At 52.5% G+C, this 19734-nt stretch overlaps 1 protein-coding gene across 2 annotated transcripts in view; it reads right to left on the minus strand.

Moving 5' to 3' along the window:
* The window catches only part of STK10 (serine/threonine kinase 10), a 120435-nt gene extending 101461 nt beyond the window's left edge, over window positions 1–18974 (minus strand). For both annotated transcript variants that reach the window (XM_059917677.1, XM_059917678.1), the window contains exon 1: window positions 18616–18974. In XM_059917677.1, the coding sequence (XP_059773660.1) occupies window positions 18616–18771 (156 nt within the window). In that variant the 5' untranslated portion in view covers window positions 18772–18974. The remainder of the gene's footprint in view (window positions 1–18615) is intronic.
* Window positions 18975–19734: the final 760 nt, after the last annotated feature.

Genomic DNA, 19734 nt, shown 5'->3' on the forward strand with positions numbered 1-19734 from the left:
CAAGGCAGCCCTTAGAGACAAATATCAGCATTCCCAATTTACAGATGAGGAAACTGAGATTCAGAGAGGCACGGTGAGTGTCTCAGGTCACACAGCAAGTGGGAAGGTGAAGGCTGAATACAAACTCAAGCCTGCCTGGCTCAAAGAGCCTGAGCTCCAAATCACTTCCCAGCACGCACTTCTTGGCGAGTGCCCAGTGTTCCCTGCTCCATCTCCCTTTGCTAAAGCCAATAGCAACCTCTCAGCGTCAGAGCGCTTGGCAGCTGCGGAGGACTGAAACTGCCAGGATTTAATCTGCCCAAGAGTCATTAAGGCAGGTGCCAGCCATCATGTCCATTTCCCAGATGAGGAGACTGAGGCTCAGGGAGCTATCAGGACCCACCCAGGATTGTGAGCTGTGGTGGTCTCCTGACTCCCAGTCCAGTGTTCTCTTTACTACACTAGGCTGGCAGGAATCAGCTTAATTCTATTCATTCATTCATTCAACCATTATTTACTGAGTCCATATTATGTGTGAGGCACTTTTCTAGTGAAGAGTTTCTGCCTAGAGGGAGAATCAGCAGGTTGGAATCATTGTCCTCCCATAGCATAATTCACCCTTCCCTGATTTTTCTTCAGAGGAGCCAACCCACTCTCATTCCCAGTCCCTAAGCTGTAACGGGGCTGATTCCACCACCATATCTAGAAGCAGGCGGGTGACTTATGCCGGCCAATCAGAACACTGCATTCCCTCTAACCACAGTGATTGGTTCAGGGATAGACACGTAATCAAGTCAGCTAATGAAATGCAACCTCAGAACAGTTGCTGCCCCAAGCCCTCCTTTACTGCTAGCCTCCAGCACTGCCTACCACAGTCCTGGAGCTTCTAGGTCATCGTGCTCCCAAGGGGAGCCTGAAAATGAAACTAGCTCCGAAGTAGCAGAGCCTAGAGAGGGCCTGAGAGGACACTGCTAGATCCCCTCAATTAATTTTTACAATAGGGTGGTGTTATTATTAAGGGCCTCGTTTTATATATATAGAAGAGAACTGATGCTCAGAGAGGTGAAGTCACTTGCTCAAGGTCACACAGCAGGTAAAATAGCAGGGCTGGGAGTTGAATTGGGGCCTGTGTGACTTCAAAGTCCATGACCGCTTTGCCAGAGGTGCCTGTAAATTCAGCCAAGGTCCTTTCTGGGCCTCTGTATCCCCCTCTGTGCAGTAGGAGAGAGGGGAAATGATAACCAAGCTCTCTCCAGGGTCTGATGTGAGGGCATCTTGGGGAGTGGGTGGGCACTGGAAAGCTAAGGGTGGTCCACGTGGACGGGGCACCCATGGGAGTTGATAGGCAAGAAGTCATATAAAGAACAAGTGGCCGTCTGTGGCCTCTGACGTCCGTCTCTCCCACCGGCTGAGGCAAGACTGGGGTCCAGCAAAAGACGGGCGGAGCGCCCACCCAGCCCTCCACCGCTGGCCGGCAGTGACTAACGCCTCAGCCCACACCCTTGAGAGCGCACACACAGTGGCCACTTGTGCTTTCTGCCCAGGCACCTCTGTGGGAACAATCCTCCCCCTTGTGCGGCGCAGGGCCCAGCCCGAAGGAGGTGGGAACAACCCTCCCAGAAGAAGCCCTGCCCCACCCAAAGGGCCCAGCCAGCCCAGTCAGGGACTGGGAGCTTCCTGAAAGTCAACCACACAGAGACGGCCAGCTGGGCACAGCCCCCAGGCCCTCCTCTTCCCTCCTGGCTGCAGGCTGACCACTGTGTCCCTCCCTCCTCCTCCAGGGAAAGGGCTGATATCACAGAGCTCAGGGACCAGAAGGAACGTTAGCCGCCCCTCCCAAGCCCCAACTCCCAATTCCCAGTCTGCAGATGGGGAAACTGAGTCTGCGAAGGTCATGCAGTGCCCAGAGTCTGATCTGTGACAGCTGCCTTATCTGTAGAACCAAAACAGAGTAAATGAGAGCACAAAAGCAGAAGGGCCTGGGAGGGCGCGTTGCTGCGGCACAGCTCACTTCAGGCCTGGGAGCTGGTGGAGCTGCCTGGAAATGAATCCTAAAGCGGGGCGGCAGGGGAACTGGCCAGCATCCATTTTCCCTTGCGGATTCACAACTCCAGTTCCCTTTGGGAGCCGTCTCTCTTTCAGTCTCAGCGCCAGGGATTCATGAGGCGCTGCTGAGCCCACCTGGTCCTGGCACACAGCCCAGCCCAGCCCAGCCACTCAGTCCTGACCCTCTCAGTCACAGCCAGTGGCAGGCCAACAGGGTCGTACCTGAGTGGTCTTTTGGTTTGCTTTTGTTGTTTTTTTTTCTGTAAAATTATCAGCAAATAAGTTTTTTCTTTCTCTGGGGTTGCTAAACTGGCAGAACAGAAGGCTGGAGGGTCTCGTAGCCCACCTTGCCACCCCTTTGAAGAGCCTGCTTGAGGGTGAGGCCAAGACCAGGGAAGACGAGACCAGCCACAAATGGAGGAGGGCAGATGCTGAGGGTCTGCGAACACCTGGAGCCAGCTGATCCTGAAGGTAGAATCTGCCCTTAGACTTTCCTCAGGGAGCCAACAAACTCTCCTTTGGATGACTGTCATTTGCACCAAAAAGGAAATGAGCTCCCCAACGCTGAGGTTATTAGAGCAGAGAGCAGACACCTATGGAAATACTTCACCATCCAACACCTGTGTAACGAGGCGCTCTTCACTCCCAAGAGCACCATGACCTACAAAGTGACCTTCACTGAGGCCTCTCGGAGGACCTGACTGATAATCTAGGATCAGGGACCCAGATGGGAAACGTGGTTACTAACGGGCCACAGGCAGACAGAAACCATGGGATTCTTCTGCCAAGACTCTCTTCCCAAAAAGCGGAGAAGATCACTTTACACTTCTTAAATTAACAAAGCAAGGGACTTCCCTGGCAGTCCAGTGGTTAAGACTCTGCGCTTCCAATGCAGGGGGCACGGGTTTGATCCCTGGTCGGGGAACTAAAATCCCACATGCCACAAGGTGCGGCCAAAAAAAAAAAAAAAAAAAAGCAAGGAAAAATGACCACCTCTACTGCTGGTAACCAAACCAGTGGTAAAATGCATAAACTGATTACTGACAAGAATATAAACAGATTCAATCTTGTAAAGATGAAAACTGGCAATAGGTTTCCAGAGCCTTGAAAATAACTTTTAAGCCTATTAGCCCTCATTCCTGAGAATGTAAGGTCAGGAAATAATTCCAAAAAAGACAACAGAAGACATGTACTAGGATCACATTCACATTAGCCCATAATTATGGCAAAAAAGTGGAAGTAACCTAAATGTTCAACTATAGGATGATGGTTAACTTAGTGGGATATTAAGCAACCCTTTAAAATGATAACTAGGAAAATAATATGATAAAGAGAAAAAATAATTAAGCCATAATAAGTAAACAAAGCTGGATGATAAAATTGTAGCTAAGCTATAACTCTGGGAAAACTGTGTGTGCCTCCGGACGGGGAGGTGCTGAGACACAGCATGAGGAATGCAAGTGGTTTCTAAAGGTTATTTTCACCCAATGACATCTGGCAATTACCCACAGGGGGCCCGGTGAGGACAGACTGGGGTTGGGGCACAGAAATTGACCAGTTCATCCAGATCTTGCCTTAAATGTTTCCAGAGATGGGCACTCTCTCCTCTCGGGAACCCACTTGAGCTGTGCTGTCCAATATGGTAGCTACTAGCCCCATGTGGCTATTTCAATTACCTGAAATTAAATGAAATTTAAAATGTAGTTCCCCGGTTACATTAACCACACTTCAAGTGCTTAATAACCACATGTGGTTAGTGGCTACCATGCTGAATAGAGCAGATACAGAACAGTCTTATCACTGCAGAAAGTTCTGGTAAGTGGGCAGCTCTGCACTCAAGGCTGCACCTGGCAGAAAAGACATTCTCACAGAGGTGAGGGAGCATCTAAAACACTCCCAGACCCAGCCTCAGAAACATGCATTTCTTTCTCTAGGAAGAAGCAAAGGGCTTGAGCGCAGAAAGTGGGTAGAAGAACATTGGGTGGTGATCCTATGCTCGTGAGGTCGCCTAGCAACCTGGCTGGGCAGCAGGCGTGAGGAAAGGCTCCCAGCTGACCTGTCAGAGGAGCAGCCCAGGCGGGTGGGTCAGAGCTGAAGAATGGAGCAGTCAAGGCGAAAGGTTTCTGTTTTCCCCATCCCCTTGATTGATTCTGGACGCTGGGCCAGGCATGTGTCAAATGAGGTTCAAGCCACTGGAACCAAGAAGAGGCTTGGTTTGTGCCCCACAGTATACAGCTGTGGTATTCCTGCCTGAACACACTTAATCTTTGCATGGTGATGACGGTTACCAATCGCGGGAAAGGCTTCAACTCTATTAAGGAAGGAGGAAATCGGGGCCCGGAGGAAACCAGGGTCACAGCAGAACCGGCTACGTGCAGGAGAAGGGCCCAACATCAACTCAAACAGGGTGGTCTGAGGGCTGCAGACAGGATGGGTGGCAGATATGGCCTTGGGCTCAGATGCTGCCACCGCCCCCGGGCTGGTGGGCATGAGTGGGTGGGCAGAGTGGAGCCATAGGCACCACGGGCCAAGATGAAAAAGGCCTGCTGAGTCCTCCTATGATCTCTTGAGGCAGGATAAGGAGCGCCCCACCTTAGCCAGCACGGGTCCACAAGGGATGCAAAGTACTGCCACCTCTTCCTATAGAAAACGAAGGCCCAGGTAGAGAAGGTGACTTGTCCCAGGTCACACAGCTAGGAAGTGGCTGCCAGGGTTCGACTCAGGTCCAGCTCTCTGCCCAGTGCTCTTTCCCCTCAGAAGCCCTCCAGAGGGAAATCTCCAGGGGCTCTCACCCAACCGCTGTGTGTGCCAATCCCCCTTTCCCACGTCTCCCTCCATTGCCTTTAACCAGAGACCCTCTTAGGGCAAACCCTCAATGGCTCCCTGCTGCTGGCACGATCAAGCCCAAGTTCCCTGGCCCAAAGCCTTGGTGACCTGCCCCTTTCACTTTTCCAGGATCCCACCGCTCCCTTGCGTTCACCTCCTGCTACAGCCAGTGCCTGACTGCTTCCTACATCCATGCTTTTCTTTATGCTCTTTCCTCCACCTGGAGTGCCTTCGCCACACCTGTGTTTAACCATCCCACAAAGTCTAACTCAACCACAGCCTGCTCCGTGAAATGTTCCCAGCACCCCAGCCCCCCTGCCCTGCTAGAACTTCTTCACACCTTATTAGGGCTTTCATCACCAGACCGCCTGGTGCCATAGTCATTTGTGTTCACAAATTCTCTCTGACCTGGCTGTGAGCTCTGAAAGGCTAAGCCCGTGTCTGATTCATCTTGTTCTGCCCCAGAGAGCCTGGAACAGAACAGCCAGTGGATGGATGGGAGCATGGGAGGGTGGGTATGTGGGAAGATGGGAGGATGGCTAGCCAGATAGGCAGATGGGTAAGTGGCTAGATGAATGGGAGGATGGGTGGGAGGGAAGGCATATGGAAGGATGGGTGTGTGGGAGGATGAATGGATAGATGGGTGGGTGGATGGGAAGATGGGTAAGTGGGCTGATGGATAGATGGGAAGAGGAGTAAATGGGCTGATGGACGGATGGATGGATTGACAGATGGATAGGACAGTGAGTGACTAGGAGGATGAATAGCTGGATGGGAGAACAGATGAATGTGAGAGCGATAAAGGAATGAAAGGTATGTCTAGGGAGCAGACAATCATCAAGTCTTCCTTTCTTCCCAAAAGGCACCAGAGCCTACTTTGTTGCTGGCTTCTGTGAACAACCAGCCTCTCTTCTTCCCTCTATACCACAGCCAACAAAGTTCTTTTTACAAGTACCAATGCTACTCCATCCAATATCCCCAACTTAGTAAACTGAAAAATGGGCAAATTTCTTTCTTTTTTTTTTTGGCTTCAACACACAGCACACAGGATCCTAGTTCCCCAACCAGGGATCGAACCCGCACCCCCTGTACTGGAAGCGCAAGTCTTAACCACTGGACCGCCAGGGAAGTCCCGGAAATGGGCTAATTTCTAGCAAGTGATTTCTGGAATGGAAACAGCACAGGACCTAGGTTCAAATTCCAACTCTACTACTTACCAGCTACGTGCCCTTGGTGAAGACAGGAAACTAGACTTTAGTTTCCTGCTGGAGATGGAGATAATTCCAGTGACATGAAAAAGTTTATAAGCCACCATGGGTTAGTCAGTTGACTACTGGTTGTTACTGCCTTCAGTGGGACTGTGTATTTTTGGTTTTCAAAAGCCTAAAACCATGTTTATCTCATTCACCAAGGTATCTGTTATTCTATCTGGCCAATAAGTATTTTAAAATAATAGATGGATGGATGGATGGGTGGGTGGGTGGATGGATGGATGGAGGAGTGAATCGGTATGTGTATCTCCTTGTAAACAGAGAGAAATGAGGCCCTCCACACAAAAGAAAGGAAAGTGACACGAAGTCCATTGTCTCCTCAACACATTTAGATTCCTGAATCTAATCTGTTCTCTGGTTTGGGAAGATGGGCCCTCTTTACCTTGGGAAAGCCAAAGCCTTTGACTGGGCCAGGACATACACAGTTAATGAGAGGAAACCACTTCCTGATCAATAATCGCCGGGCCAAGTTTCAGTTCAGTGACAAATGAAACGGCTGAGTTTCAGAACAAGTAACACTTAAGGATGGCAAAGATTATGAAGCACAAAAGCAGAGGAGTAACGTGGCTTCCAAAGACGGGCATTTAATACTCTCTCCCTTGGAGAGGAGAAGCCTGGCATGCAGTCCTGGCACAGCAGGGAAATGCTGAGGCTCCAAATCCTTCTGGGCCAGCAAATAAAAAAGTAAAACCCGAACAGGATTGGCCCCAAAGATACCATCTCACGGCCTTGGCCAAAAACCCAGGCAACCTGCCCAACTTGGCTGGGGATATGAGAGGTTTCAGATCTCAGCTCTTCAAAAGTTCTGGAGAATCCAACCCCGCGCATCACTGATAAAGCAGGTGGGACAGGTGACGTGGGCTCTGCCTCCTTGAGGTTCCTGCTCCCACCTTTCCCAGGCTCCCTCTACCCAGAGGACTGGGAGAGGACTGGGTGCTGAGTCACGGGGGGCGGGTGGCCTGGGGTCAACAGCACAGAGGAAGGAAGCACCTTTAACCAGGCCGCCGCCCCCGACCCACTCCCTGCACATGCAGGCACCTTTAAGCCTCACCTCACTCAATCTTCACCACAAACTGGGGGTCATGTACTCTTATCAACCCTGTTTTCTAGTCAGTCCCAAATCTCAGAGAAGTTACGGTTGCCCTGTGTTTTCAATCAACAGTACTTTTTGTGCTGTTTTTTATTATTCCAAAAGCATTACACACTCGTTAAAGAGCATCTTCAAAATATACTGGTACAAAGAAGAAAATCAAACCAGGCATCATCCCACAGATAACCGCCTTAAGCATCTTGGAGCACCTCCTCCCAGGATTCCACAGTACAGAGGTACCTGGACTTGTCTGGGACCCCACCCTAACACTTCCCAGCTGTGTGACCCCAGGGGACTTACGTGACCTCTCTGTCCCTCACTTTCCTGCTTGGTACAATAAAGATGTTAGCAGTTCCCGCCTCATGGGCTGTCGTGAGCATTCAGTGGATTAATATGTCAAAGACGCTTAGAGTAGGGCTGGGCCGTAGTGCACTCCCCACAACTGCCCCCTCATGCTTGTCTCTCTCTCTCCACAAATGTGTCCTTGCATACTTCATAAAAATGGAATTCAACTATATACATTGATTTGTCATTCTCCTTTTTACTTAGCAATATGCCACGAACAGCCCTTCAGATAACAAAACACCTACCACAGCGTCCCCTCCAACTACTGCAGACTGAATGGTGGGTCCACCGTAGATCTAACCAATCCCCTGTCGTTGGGCTCTCTACCCTGGTCACAGGGTGCTGCGTCCAAAAGCCTGAGACTTGATTTACAGGTTGCCAGACAGGTCTCCAAGTGGCAGGGTCACTCCAGGCCTCACGGGTCACACAGGTGGGTACCCTAGAGAGCACTGAGATGTGAGGCCAAGCCTGGGTCAGTTCTGCAGTGTGCCCTTAGGAACTGGCCTTGTAAGACTGCAGGTGTAAAGACACTTTGGTCCCACTTGTGAAAGGGACTGGATTATCCCCCTTTTTCAGAGAAGGAAACTAAGGCTCAGAAGGGTGACATCATTTGCCCAAGGTCACTGAGCAAAGACAACGGCCTTGCTGGGACTCATGGGATGAAGGGCATCACCAAGTCCAGAGCCTGTGAGGAGGACTCTTGTGGGAGGTGTGGGGTGATTCAGGGGTCTTCTGAGGTGCACCTCGCTGGTCCCCGCAGGCGGTCCTGCAGACGGATCAGAAGGTCGGGATGGGGGACAGAGGCTGGCACTGGTGCTTGGGGTTCCAGGTTCCTCATGAACGGAGGCACACCAGTCACCTCTCCTCAGCCCCAGCTGTCACCTCGAAGTGGGTGCAGGGGTGTTGAAGGCACTCGAAGGAAAAGGAGGCTTGAGAAAGAACTAGGCCTACCCAATCTGGCACCAGAGCCCACCAAGATGCAAATCAAAGGTAGAAAGAATCTCAAGGCCCAACAGAGAGGCATGCCAGCTCTGATGGGGTCATTCCTCAGGGCGACAATGCCAGCTTTGTGGCAACCACCTCAGAGGGCCAAGAATTGGGTCTGGGCTGCCAGACAAGACAGGCTGGAGCTTTCCAGGAAGGAGGGCGAAGGGAAGTGAGGCACCGGCATTGGCTTCTCCCTCCAGGGCATGAACGCTGCTCTTCCAGCCACCCAGGATGGCCTTGGCTACGCTGGATCAACTGGTCACACGGCGGGCATGGAGCTGAGACTGCCCTCCCCGGGCAGGGAACTTCTCAAAGGCTGGACGGAGCCTTCTTTACTGTCACTGAATCATGTTCAACCTCATAACACAGCCGTAAGCTTTAGGCTGATCCCCGGGACTTGACACACCAGCGTCTACCCAGGAGCAGCCTCCAGTGTAACAAGCAAGGGGAGGTGGACCAGGAGCCCCAAGGGGATCTGCCTGTCAATCATCAGAAAGCCAGGCCAGGCAATCTAGTCAACCCGCAGAGAACATCATCATCATCACAATGACAACAGTCCCATTCACTTCTCCTTCCTCCATGCTGGGCACGGTGTTAGGGTTGGCCACACGTCTCCATCTTCACAAATTCCCTGAGGGAAGCACTATTTTGATCCTCATTTTACAGCTCAAGATACTGAGCCTCAGAGAGGTGAGGTGACTTTCCCAAGGTCACACAGCAAGCAGGCAGCAAAGCCAGGAGAAAGCTCAGAACTGATTTCAGTGCCTGCACTCATCACCACAGTGCTGTTCTGCCTAAAGAGAGGGGGGAGCCGGGGTCTGGCATTTACTACAATTCGTTTATTCATTCAGCAGTTATTAACTCAGTATCTACCACATACCTGTTATCCACAAAAGATGGATAATTCCCTGCTCTCCAGGACCTTACGTTCTCCAGAGGAAAGAAAATAAACAAGGAGACACACAAGAGAATCCCAGTTTGTGACAGGAGCCTTGAAGGAAATCAGCAGGGAGCTGTCACTGTGGTCAGGAGGGAACATGGGAGTTGAGACCCAGAGGATGAGAAGGAGCCAGCTGTGCAGTCATCGGAAGAGAGTGGCAGGCAGAGGGACCAAGAAGTGCAAAGGTCCTGAGGCAGAAACGGCTGTGCTTCCTTCAACTGCTCTCAGTGGCCCCCATCCTCCTTAGACTTGGAGGCTGGCTAATGTTAACTCTTTAGTCACCAGCAGAGTGGTTAACCCTCCACCTGCCACCCTTAGGGCTTGAATTCTGGTTCTGGTACAGCCTGTTCTTCGGAGGAAAAAATAAGCTATAGGAGAAGGAAGAAAAAAAACTGTAGCAAAGGGGAAAGCAGAGAGAAAGGGGAAGAGAAAGAAGAGTGAGCACATGGAGAGCGGGAGGAGGGGGTAGAAGGAGGAAGCTCTTTTGCAAGTCCCTTCCTCCCTGCCTGTCCCTCCCTCCCTGCTGGCAGCCTACAGGAGTGCTCAGCACCTTAGGACCCACAAGGGCCTCAGAAGCACCCAGCTTCCCCACCCTGACACCGCCCCGTTCCCCTGCCACTTCCTCTGCTAGCCCTGCCCAAGACCATCACCACTTCCTCCGCATTTGAGGCCACCATCGCCATCCCAGGGCTCAGATTCAGTGGAGGCTGAGGCAGGCCCAAAGAAGGGTCACATTCCTGGGCTCACAAATGTCAAGGCCACAGGAGGTACCACACTGAAGGGACCCTGGACCCTCTCCTCCCAATAAGCCCCTTTGTCTTCCCCTCTGTATTGTACAGCAGAAAAGGCAGAGGCTCCTGGCCAGAGATATCTGGGTTTAAGTCCCAACTTTGCCACAGAAGAGCTGTGTGATGCTGAGCAAGTCACTGTACCTCTCTGGGCTTCTGCTTCATCAGGTGGGGATACTAACTCCTGCCTTTCATGGGGCTGGTAGAAGAATATATGATGGAATGATGGACAGATAAGAACGGAGAGGGACTTTCCTGGCGGTCCAGTGGTTAAGACTCCGTGCTTCCACTGCAGCAGGCACGGGCTCAATCCCTGGCTGGGGAACTAGGATCCTGCATGCCACGTGGTGAGGCCAAAAAAAAATGAATGGAGCAAAAGTCAACTCCCCACTCATTTATCTTGTTCACCTTGGAACCCACAGTGCCTGACACGTAGGAGGTGTTCAGCTGATCATGCTAATGACTAACATCCATGTGAGCTTTTCCGGAGTCCTGAACTAAGTGGTTTACATGGGCTATTTCATACTCCAACAACCCTATGAAGCAGTACCTTTCTGCAACTAAAGAAACCGAGGCACAGGTAAGTACTTTTCTCAGGATCACATAACCTGCAAGAGGGAAGGCCAGGCTTTAACTCCAGGATCCAGGATCACATCCAAGTTCCCGGACCATCTCTAGTCCCTGGCAAACGTGAGCTTCCCTTCCCATCTCACCGACTCTGCTCTCTTTCCTTACTGACTACCAGGCCTAGTTCTCTAGAACCCTCCATGCCGCTCACCCGCGTACAACATCTCCCTCTCGGGCTAGTCCCCTTCCATCAGTCACTTCCCCTCCCTGGACTCTAACTTGAGCTCCGACCACAGCTCTGGTCCTCCCTCGCACCCCCACCGGCTCCAGCCGCCAAGACGTGGCCACTCTGTCCCAGCCTTCACTCATCAGTGGCTACCCTGACCTTGGGAAGCCAGGATACCTGGCTCTGGCATCCCCCAATTGTGTGGGCAAGCCACTCCCCATCTGGTGACCATCCAAAGATCACTCTTCTCTAACACCACACAAGGCTGACCTCATGACCTGGTCAGGCCCCGGAGGCTTGGGGCAGGCAGGACGGTAACCGTCATATTCAAATCCCTCAACTTGGCATTCAAGGCTCTCTTGACTTGGCCCCCACACACTGTTCTAGACCTGGCCCGCCCTGGCCAGCTCTCCAGGCCGAGCCCAGCTCCCAAACCCACTGAGCACTGGGCTTGAGGAGGCATTTGAAATGTGTACAGTAGAGCAGGGGGAGGGCACCAGGTGCTGGCGGACAGAGAGGCCAGATCTGCGCTGCCCAGTATAGCAGCCAAGGTCACTACCGAGCACCTAAACCGTGGCTGGTCCACACCAAGACACACTGTAAATGCCAAACACACACCAATTTCAAAGACTTAGTATGGAATGGGAACTTTAAATAACTCTTTCTTTGTATTGATTATATGCTGAAATGATCATACTTTGGAAATACTGGGATAATTAAAATATACTATTGAAATTCATTTCTCCTGGTGTTTTTCCTTGTTTGAATGAGGCTACTAGAACATTGTGATTTGCACACGCGGCTCCTGTTACATACCCTTCGGACAGCGCTGCCCCAGAGGCTGCCCCTCACTTCCAGCAGATGTGGCCCCGCAGAAGTACACGTGGGCGGTACCAGCATATATGATATTTCCACAGAAGACATGGATCAGGGCTCTTATGTGAACTCTCCTGATCTCAAAATGCTGGCAATCACTTTGAATTTGGTTCAGGCACCGTGGGAGCCACACAAACCCGTCTGCAGGCCCTTCCTGGCTCAAGGGCCACCAGGGGACAACCTCAGGCCTCACTGTCCGGCCTCTCTCCTGGCCCAGACTTCCTTCCCTCCAGCTTTCTATCCCGTCCCACCTGCCCTGCCCGGTGGAAGCCGTCCCTTCTCACTCCAGCCCCATCTTGGTCCTGCTACAGCTCTCTCACCCTGGCAGAGCTTTCTTTTCCTCCCCCGTGTGGCCCTGAAAGCAGCAGGGGAGGCAGGCGCCTGGCCCATCCTGAGCACCTCTGAGCTACTGGTCTGATTCTCACAGCTGCTCTGTGGGGTGAGTACTGGTCTCAGCCCCACCGGACACATGGGGAAACTGAGGCTCAGAGACAAGCCACTCGCCTGACTTCACACAGCGGCGAAGTGGGGCAGCCAGGATGGAAAGCCTGGTCTGCCTGGCTGTGAGGCCCGAGTCTTTCATCACACACCCAGGGATGTGATACACACAGGTGAACGCGGCCTGTTTGCTGAACTGAATCGAGGCACATTCATTTGTATGAGGCAGCAGTGTGCCACGGGAGTGATCTTGCCCCCCAGGGGACATGTGGCCTTGTCCAGAGACATTTTTGGCAACTGCGGGTGGAGGGGGAGGTGCCGGCAGTGGTGGTACTTTTGTGTGTAGAAGCCAGAGACGCCGCTAACATCATATAATACACAGGCAGCCCCCACAGCAAAGAATGAGCTGCCCCAAACGTCAACAGTGCCAAGGTGGGGAGCCTGTTTTCACGGACAAGCTACAAACACTGAAGTCCTTCTGCTTGTCCCCAGTTTAGCTACAGTAACTGGCCAGGACCTTCTCCATCTGATAGCAAGAGCATCAACCATAATGAACTATCATCCTTTCCTGCCCACTTCCTGGGTGGAGATCAGGTGCTGAATGTATTACACCTCCCTAGCTCACCTCGTCCTCCATTGTCCTCCAAATTATCACCTCCGTTTTACAGACGAAAGAGTCTGAGGCTCAGAAGGCGGGGGATCACTTGTCTGGGGTTACAACCCAGATCCTCCTGAGCCCCAGCTGCTTCCCTTAACCACCCTGCTCCACCGCCCTCAGCAGCAGCTGGGCCTGGGAGTGACCATCCCAGGCTGTTTTCTGGGGGCCTGTGGCGCGGCAGCCCGGGGGGTTTCCCCCTAGTCCGGGTAACCTCAGGAGGCCAGGGGACCCTGGGTGGAGGTGAAGGCTGGGGGCACAGTTAGTTGTTTAGCTCACTTCACCCTGGCCTGCTCTAGACCCAGCCAGAACAAGTCAGGGCGGCCAGTGCTAAATCAGCCCCTCCAGACCCAAGCAGACCCCCTGGGCAGGCAACATCCCCAGGAAACTCCGGCCACCTTGGTTTTAGGACCCAACCAGGAACCCACTCACAATAGCATGGACTTGTGTTTAAAAACACTAGACTGAGCGGAAATAAGGTTACTGCCTGGGGGCAGAGCTCTTTCCGGAGGAGGAGGGGAGGCGCACGGGAGACCTCGGCAGACCCCGGAGGAAGGAGGAAGCGGAGGAGCGGAAACCGAGGCTTAAAAACTCTTCGGCAGAGAAGAGGGGAAAGGAGCCGGCCTGGCCGGGGAGGGCTCAGAACCTAAGCTTTGTCTGAACTGGGTGGCAGGGCAGGATATGGCACCCGAAGGATGGGGCTTAACAATGGCTCTCTGAGCCCAGGGGCACCTGAGGTCCCCACCCGTGGGGCAGCCGCTGCCAAGATCCCGGGTTCCTGCAGGGTCCCAGAGGACTCGGGGATTGGCTCTTAAGCGAAGGCAAGGGGCAAAGGGGGCCTCTATTAATTTATCTCATTTTCTTTTAAAAACCACCCTCAAAGAGCCATGCATCACTCCCTCAACCGAGTAACTTCCTTCTAGGAGTCTAGCATAAAAAAATGATTTAAAATTTAAAAACTTTACAAGCAAAGCTGTTCATCAATATTGAGTCAGCTTAGGGCTTCCCTGGTGGTGCAATGCAGGGGACACGGGTTCGAGCCCTGGTCCGGGAAGACCCCACATGCCACGGAGCAACTAAGCCCGTGCACCACAACTACTGAGCCTGCACTCTAGAGCCCGCGAGCCACAACTACTGAAGCCCGCATGCCTAGAGCCCATGCTCCACAGTAAGAGAAGCCACCGCAATGAGAAGCCCGCACACCGCAACGAAGAGTAGCCCCCGCTCGCCGCAACTAGAGAAAGCCCGTGTGCAGCAACAAAGACCCAATGCAGCCAAAAATAAATAAATAAAAATATACAGTCAGCTTTGCTATAAAGTTTACTTTAAAAAAATGCCAATTTTGTTCCAACACCACCGATGTATTAGGGAACAATTTTATCAAAAGGCTAAATTCACATTTGCTTATGTTCTGTTCTGTCTGCCAGAAACACTAGGTGAACGCAGAAAACTTCACCCAGGTGAGCCGAGCAGCAAAGGAATGCACAAATGGCACAGGCACCTCAAACATCTGTCAGCAACCTTTAAGCCACACCCACCCCATCTGGGGGTCCAACGTGCCCCCTGATTTCAGATAACCCTCTTTTCAGATAACCCTCCTTCCACAGCTTCACGTACTGCAATGCTTCCCACCCACGGCCACAAGCATCCTTGCAGACCTCTTTCCCAGTTCAGTGCTGTATTTATTGCGATAATTTTGTATTTCTTATCTGCAAAACTTGTGTAAAACGGTGCTACTTGTTTTCTAGGTTCCTATCTTTATTTTTTTCTAATGTACCGATGAAGTTTTTGAGTGTTGTGCCCTTAGCCCCATTTTTCTCACAAGGCCTCTGATTTTTGTTGCATGTTTTGCACAATTCAGGGATTTTTAGGAAGGCATATTTACATTACAGCAGACCTGACTGTATTGTGTAAAGGGCTTAGCACAGCGCCTGGCACATGATAAGCATTTAGTCAATTTTAACTTGTTAATAGTAAAAAGAAAATGGGGGTGGGGGGGTGGGAATTACTTAAATATCCAATAAGATTAAAATCATGGGGGCACTGAGCCATCCCAGAAGGTATGTGTGAAGCATTTAGAATAACACAGGAAGAGGCTTTAGGAATGAAAGATAACATAAAACGCTGTAGGTATGTATTATTACAACCCTGCATTAAAAAAATTTTTTTCTCCATAAAAATCGATTAAGTCTGGAAGGAAATATATCAAAATGTCAACAGCAACTGATGGGACTTAGGGTAATGTTTTTCTTTTTAATTAAAAAAAAATTTGTACTACACACCTAATTTTGCAAAATCATAAACCTTTTAAAAGCTTAAAGACAACATAAGATGACAACTAAAGCAATTTTCAAGAAGCAGAAAAATCACCTCAGCCTGTTAACCCAACTCTTCATGCCCACACGCTCCCTGTCTCTGTTCAGCACATAAGTATCTGTTTCACCCACAGCTAGGACAGCGGGCACACCCTGCTGAAGGCAGTTTCTTCCATTCAACCCGATATCAAACACTTCCCTTTCCATCTTGTCTTCAGAATACAGATTATTATTAAGGGCAAGAATTTTGAAACTATATAGCTTGTGACTTTTACTTTGTATCTAGTAATGAACTAGAAATGATTTTCTTTTGAAATCAATTTGAAATCGCTTAAGGAGTAGGTGAGCATGAACTTGACTGTGCAAAAATCAATCCTACGAGCCTCTTTTTCTCCCGAGATCAACTGATGATTTATCAGGGAGAAGAGGGAAAAAGAGGCTCCATTATCTTGAGACACTAATGTCTCAAGACATCAGGCTTTGAGCCTCTGCAAGACACTCCTCAGGAAATCTATAATTGGAGTCCTCTTCTGACAAGCCTTTGACAAATTGGGATTCCTATGTCTTCTTAAACCAGCGAAATCCTCAGAAAGGCCTTCACCACCTAGGCTGCCAGGGGAAGAATCTGCTAGTTCTAGGACAGGGAGAGGAGATGCTGCTGGCCATCACTTCGCCAGCTCGCAGCCAACTGGTTACCAAGGTGCCATGTCAAAATGGAAGTTCTGGTCCCAGACATAAACCCTAGATGGAACCTCTGGCCTGTGCTGCTGAAATGGCCATGCCAGGGAACAATGAAGTGGGAAGGAGTTATGGTCCCTGATTAGAATCTTTAGTAAAGCAATACCTGCTTCAACTTCAACTCTAAGGGGCTGACTAAGCAGCACTTCTCCAGGGCAGGAGACGAGGTCACAGGGATCTCTGATCCAAGACGGGTCTTCCTTAGCTGGTAACTAAGCCCAGAGCCTTGGGTTCTAGTCCCTTTCTTTCCCTGAGCCCCTGTATTCCTGCGTGTAACATGGGGTTGGGTTAGATCAGAGGGTCACACACTAAGGCCAGGCAGGGAACCTAATAAATGTCCAGGTGTGTCAGCCATCACACAGCTCTCCTGATCTACCTTTCCCTTGTCTTAATTATGAGAAAATCATGGATTCGGAGGTGGTGGGGAGGGACTTGTGGTGTAGCCAGGCTCATAGCTTTGAGCACTAGACTCACTTTTAAAAGGGCCCACGTGCTCTGGAGAACCAGGAGGAGACAAAATAACTTGTGAATCAGATGGGCTCCTTTGTATGAAACTTTCAGTTGTAAGGGAGTTTTATGGGGCTAAAGCAGGAGGAAATGACAATCGAAACTGACAAGGGGAAAATCTTAGCAGCCTAGAAGCAAAGTTCTGCGTTTAGGTTTGAAAGAAAATGAACCTCATGAAGCCAGGATTCATTAGGGGACAGGGACAAGACTGCAACGGAAAGTCAGCCCCTAACAGAACAACATCAGCGAGAGCCAACAGCATGCACTGAAAACACCAACTGAACCTTCTGGAGAAAGCGGGGGATGTGGTGAGCTGACCAAGGGTCCAGCTGTTCTCATGGTGGTCAGAGCACACCTGGAAGAGCAGGCTCCGTCAGGGGAAGGCAAGTACACCGGCGGGGTGTCCATGGGGGCCGCAAGACTGAGGACAGTTTCCTGGTGCCGCTAGGAGGAAGAGGTAGCTCTGAGAAGGGGAAAGAAAAGATGTGCGAGTGAAGTATGTGCTGACGGCCCCGGAATACGTGCAGAACCCTCAGGCAGAGAAAGGCAGCAAATCAAGGCAGCTGAGAGCCACAGGTATGAGTGTCACAGAGGCCAGCCTTCCAACCACAGAACCTTTGCTCCAGTGGGGCTTTCACCCTGTAACAGGAAGTGCTGGCTCCGTGGGGAGGTGGTAAGGTAACAAAACAGGCACCCTGATGGGCCTGGGTGACTTCAAAATTGCCCCTAGAGCAATGTTTCTCAAACTTAATGCGCACATAACATGGGGGATTCTAATCAGGGGGATCTGGGCATCTGTTAAAATGCAGACCCTACTTTATTATTTATTAGGTCTAGGGTGGGGCCTGAGATTCTGCATTTCTAACGAGCTCCCAGGTGATGCTGGTGCTACTCCTCCAGGGACTACACTTTGGTGATTAGGCTCTCCACCACTTTCAAGGCAAAGAGAGCAAGTCTTGACCAGGGGTGGCCTAGAGAAGCTCTCTCTGTGGTCCAGGCTCCCAAAAGGGAAATCCTGGGGTCAGGGTGGTCTACAAGCTATAGGAGCCCCAAAGAAGGTGATGGTGGCTTAGGAAGGAGGTGCCCTCCTGGAGAAACCACCAGCTTAACATGTGGGTTTCTCTCAGTAAAGAGTTTCCTGGGGGAAAGGAGATCAGGGAAAGCGTGGAGTCAAGCTCTAAGTGTTTGGGTCCCCAATACGACTGAGCAACTCAGAATTTGTTCTCAGGACCAGAAACCAGACAATGACCCGCTGCAAACGTGACTACAATTAATCAGCTCTGCCCCACCCACCCCTCCGCAAAAGCTCTCTGTCCTTTTATTCTTCTAGGGAAAGGTGACTGCAGACTGGGAGACTCCCCAGCTGTGACTCATCCACATACTCAAATCTGACCCCCGAAGCGCAGGATTCACGAGGCCCTGACTTTCCCCTCTGCCCAGCCCCAGCCCACATTTCCATGCCTAACCTCTCACTCTAGACAACCCCCCCCCCCCCTCCACCTCCTGTCTCTCCCGTCTCTGGCTCGTCTTCAGGTGTGTCCCCAACTTCATCGGACTCAACCCTTCCAGACGCAGCCGAGTTTCTCTGTCCCCATCGCCTCGGCACTCTCACAGCATCTGAGTGGCCTCCCTTAAAAAAGTATGCCTAGTAGCAGTTTTACTGCGGATGCCTCGTCTCGGATGCTAAAGTCCTATAAGCGCCCCCTTTGTCTCCCCCTGCGGCGCCGAGAGCCGTGCGGGGCGCACAGGAAGTGCTCAGAAACTTAGCTCGGGGGCAGCAGCCGTGCCCGGAGGGGACGTCCGGCACGCAGGGACTCAGCCGGGCTGTGTGAGGATACCCCACCCCCACCCCAACGAAGAACAAGGATCACCAGGACAGGACCCCGGGACTCCGAGTTCAGGGCCGGGCAGCTCTCTGCGTTCTCCCAAGCCGTGGCCGAGACTGACCAGGGCCAGCGCCCCTTCCTTCCGGAGCCGCTCCACGCGCCCCGAGCCAGCCACCAACAACACAGCGCCCTCACCTTGTAAACCTTGCCGAAGGCACCATCGCCCAGCTCGCCCACGATCTCCCACACCTCGTTGGGGTCCAGGTCCCGGCGGACGTGCTCATATTCGCGGGACTTTCTCTTCTCGAAGGTAGACCGGCGCAGGATGCGGCGGAAATTGGCGAAAGCCATGGCTGGGGGCACGCGAGCCGGGGGGCGAGGTGGCGCCGGCTGCGGCTCGGGCTGTGGCTCCGGCGGTCGCGAGGGAGGGGCTGGAGGACGCCGCAGCGCTCGGGGGTTCTCCCCAGACCCGCCCTTCCCCGCAGCCAGACCACGGTCAAGTGCGCCCTGGGCTGCGCGCGGCGGGAGCACCCGGAACAGCGCAGGCGGCCGCGGTCCCCGCCCCCGCTCGGTCCAATCTCCGGGCCGCCTCCCGATGTAGACCCAGCCCGCAAGCCCCGGGACGCGTTCCGGGGACCCGGCCCCGCCCCCGCCCATCGCCCCGACTCCACCTGCCGCTCCCCGGCAGCGCCCGGAGACCCCCTAATTGGCTGCGGGCGCTCCCCGGCTCCGCCCGTCGCCGCAGGGCACTCTGGAAACTGTAGTCCCCCGCGCGCCGCACGCCCGCGAGCCACGGACTAGGCTTTGGCGAGCTTAGGGGACCCTACGGCTGGACCATACCGGGTCTGGGAGGCCCACCGTGTCTCGTGGCTCCCAAAATTTCTGCGGGAGCGAAAGGGGAAGCAGATTGGTTATTCGCGAGCGCCCACTGATTGCTGTCCAAAGACCAAAAAGGCGAACCGGCATTAATCATTGAATCCGCCCCGTAACTGCCCCGCGCGGCTGCTCTGCTCGCGCCCACTTTTAAGGTGGGAGCGCCCGGCGGGCGAGGGCACTAGCCCCGGGCTGCACATCCTGCTGGCGGATCCGGTGCGGATTGCTCGGCGTGGTGCTGCCTCCTAGCGCGGGAAATGCTGCGCCCTTGCGGCGGCGGTCAGCCCCTGAAGACCCAGGCTCCCCCGCTCGCCTCCTGCTTCCCAGGGGCTCTGCCCCACCGAGATCCACCAACCGGCCAGGATTACAGGGCTAAGAGAGAGCGCTCCTTGGGGACTTACTTATCACATGCTTCCTGCTGGATCTTCAGATATATCTGCA

This window comes from Balaenoptera ricei, chromosome 3, assembly GCF_028023285.1.
Source record: "Balaenoptera ricei isolate mBalRic1 chromosome 3, mBalRic1.hap2, whole genome shotgun sequence".
NCBI lineage: Eukaryota > Metazoa > Chordata > Mammalia > Artiodactyla > Balaenopteridae > Balaenoptera > Balaenoptera ricei.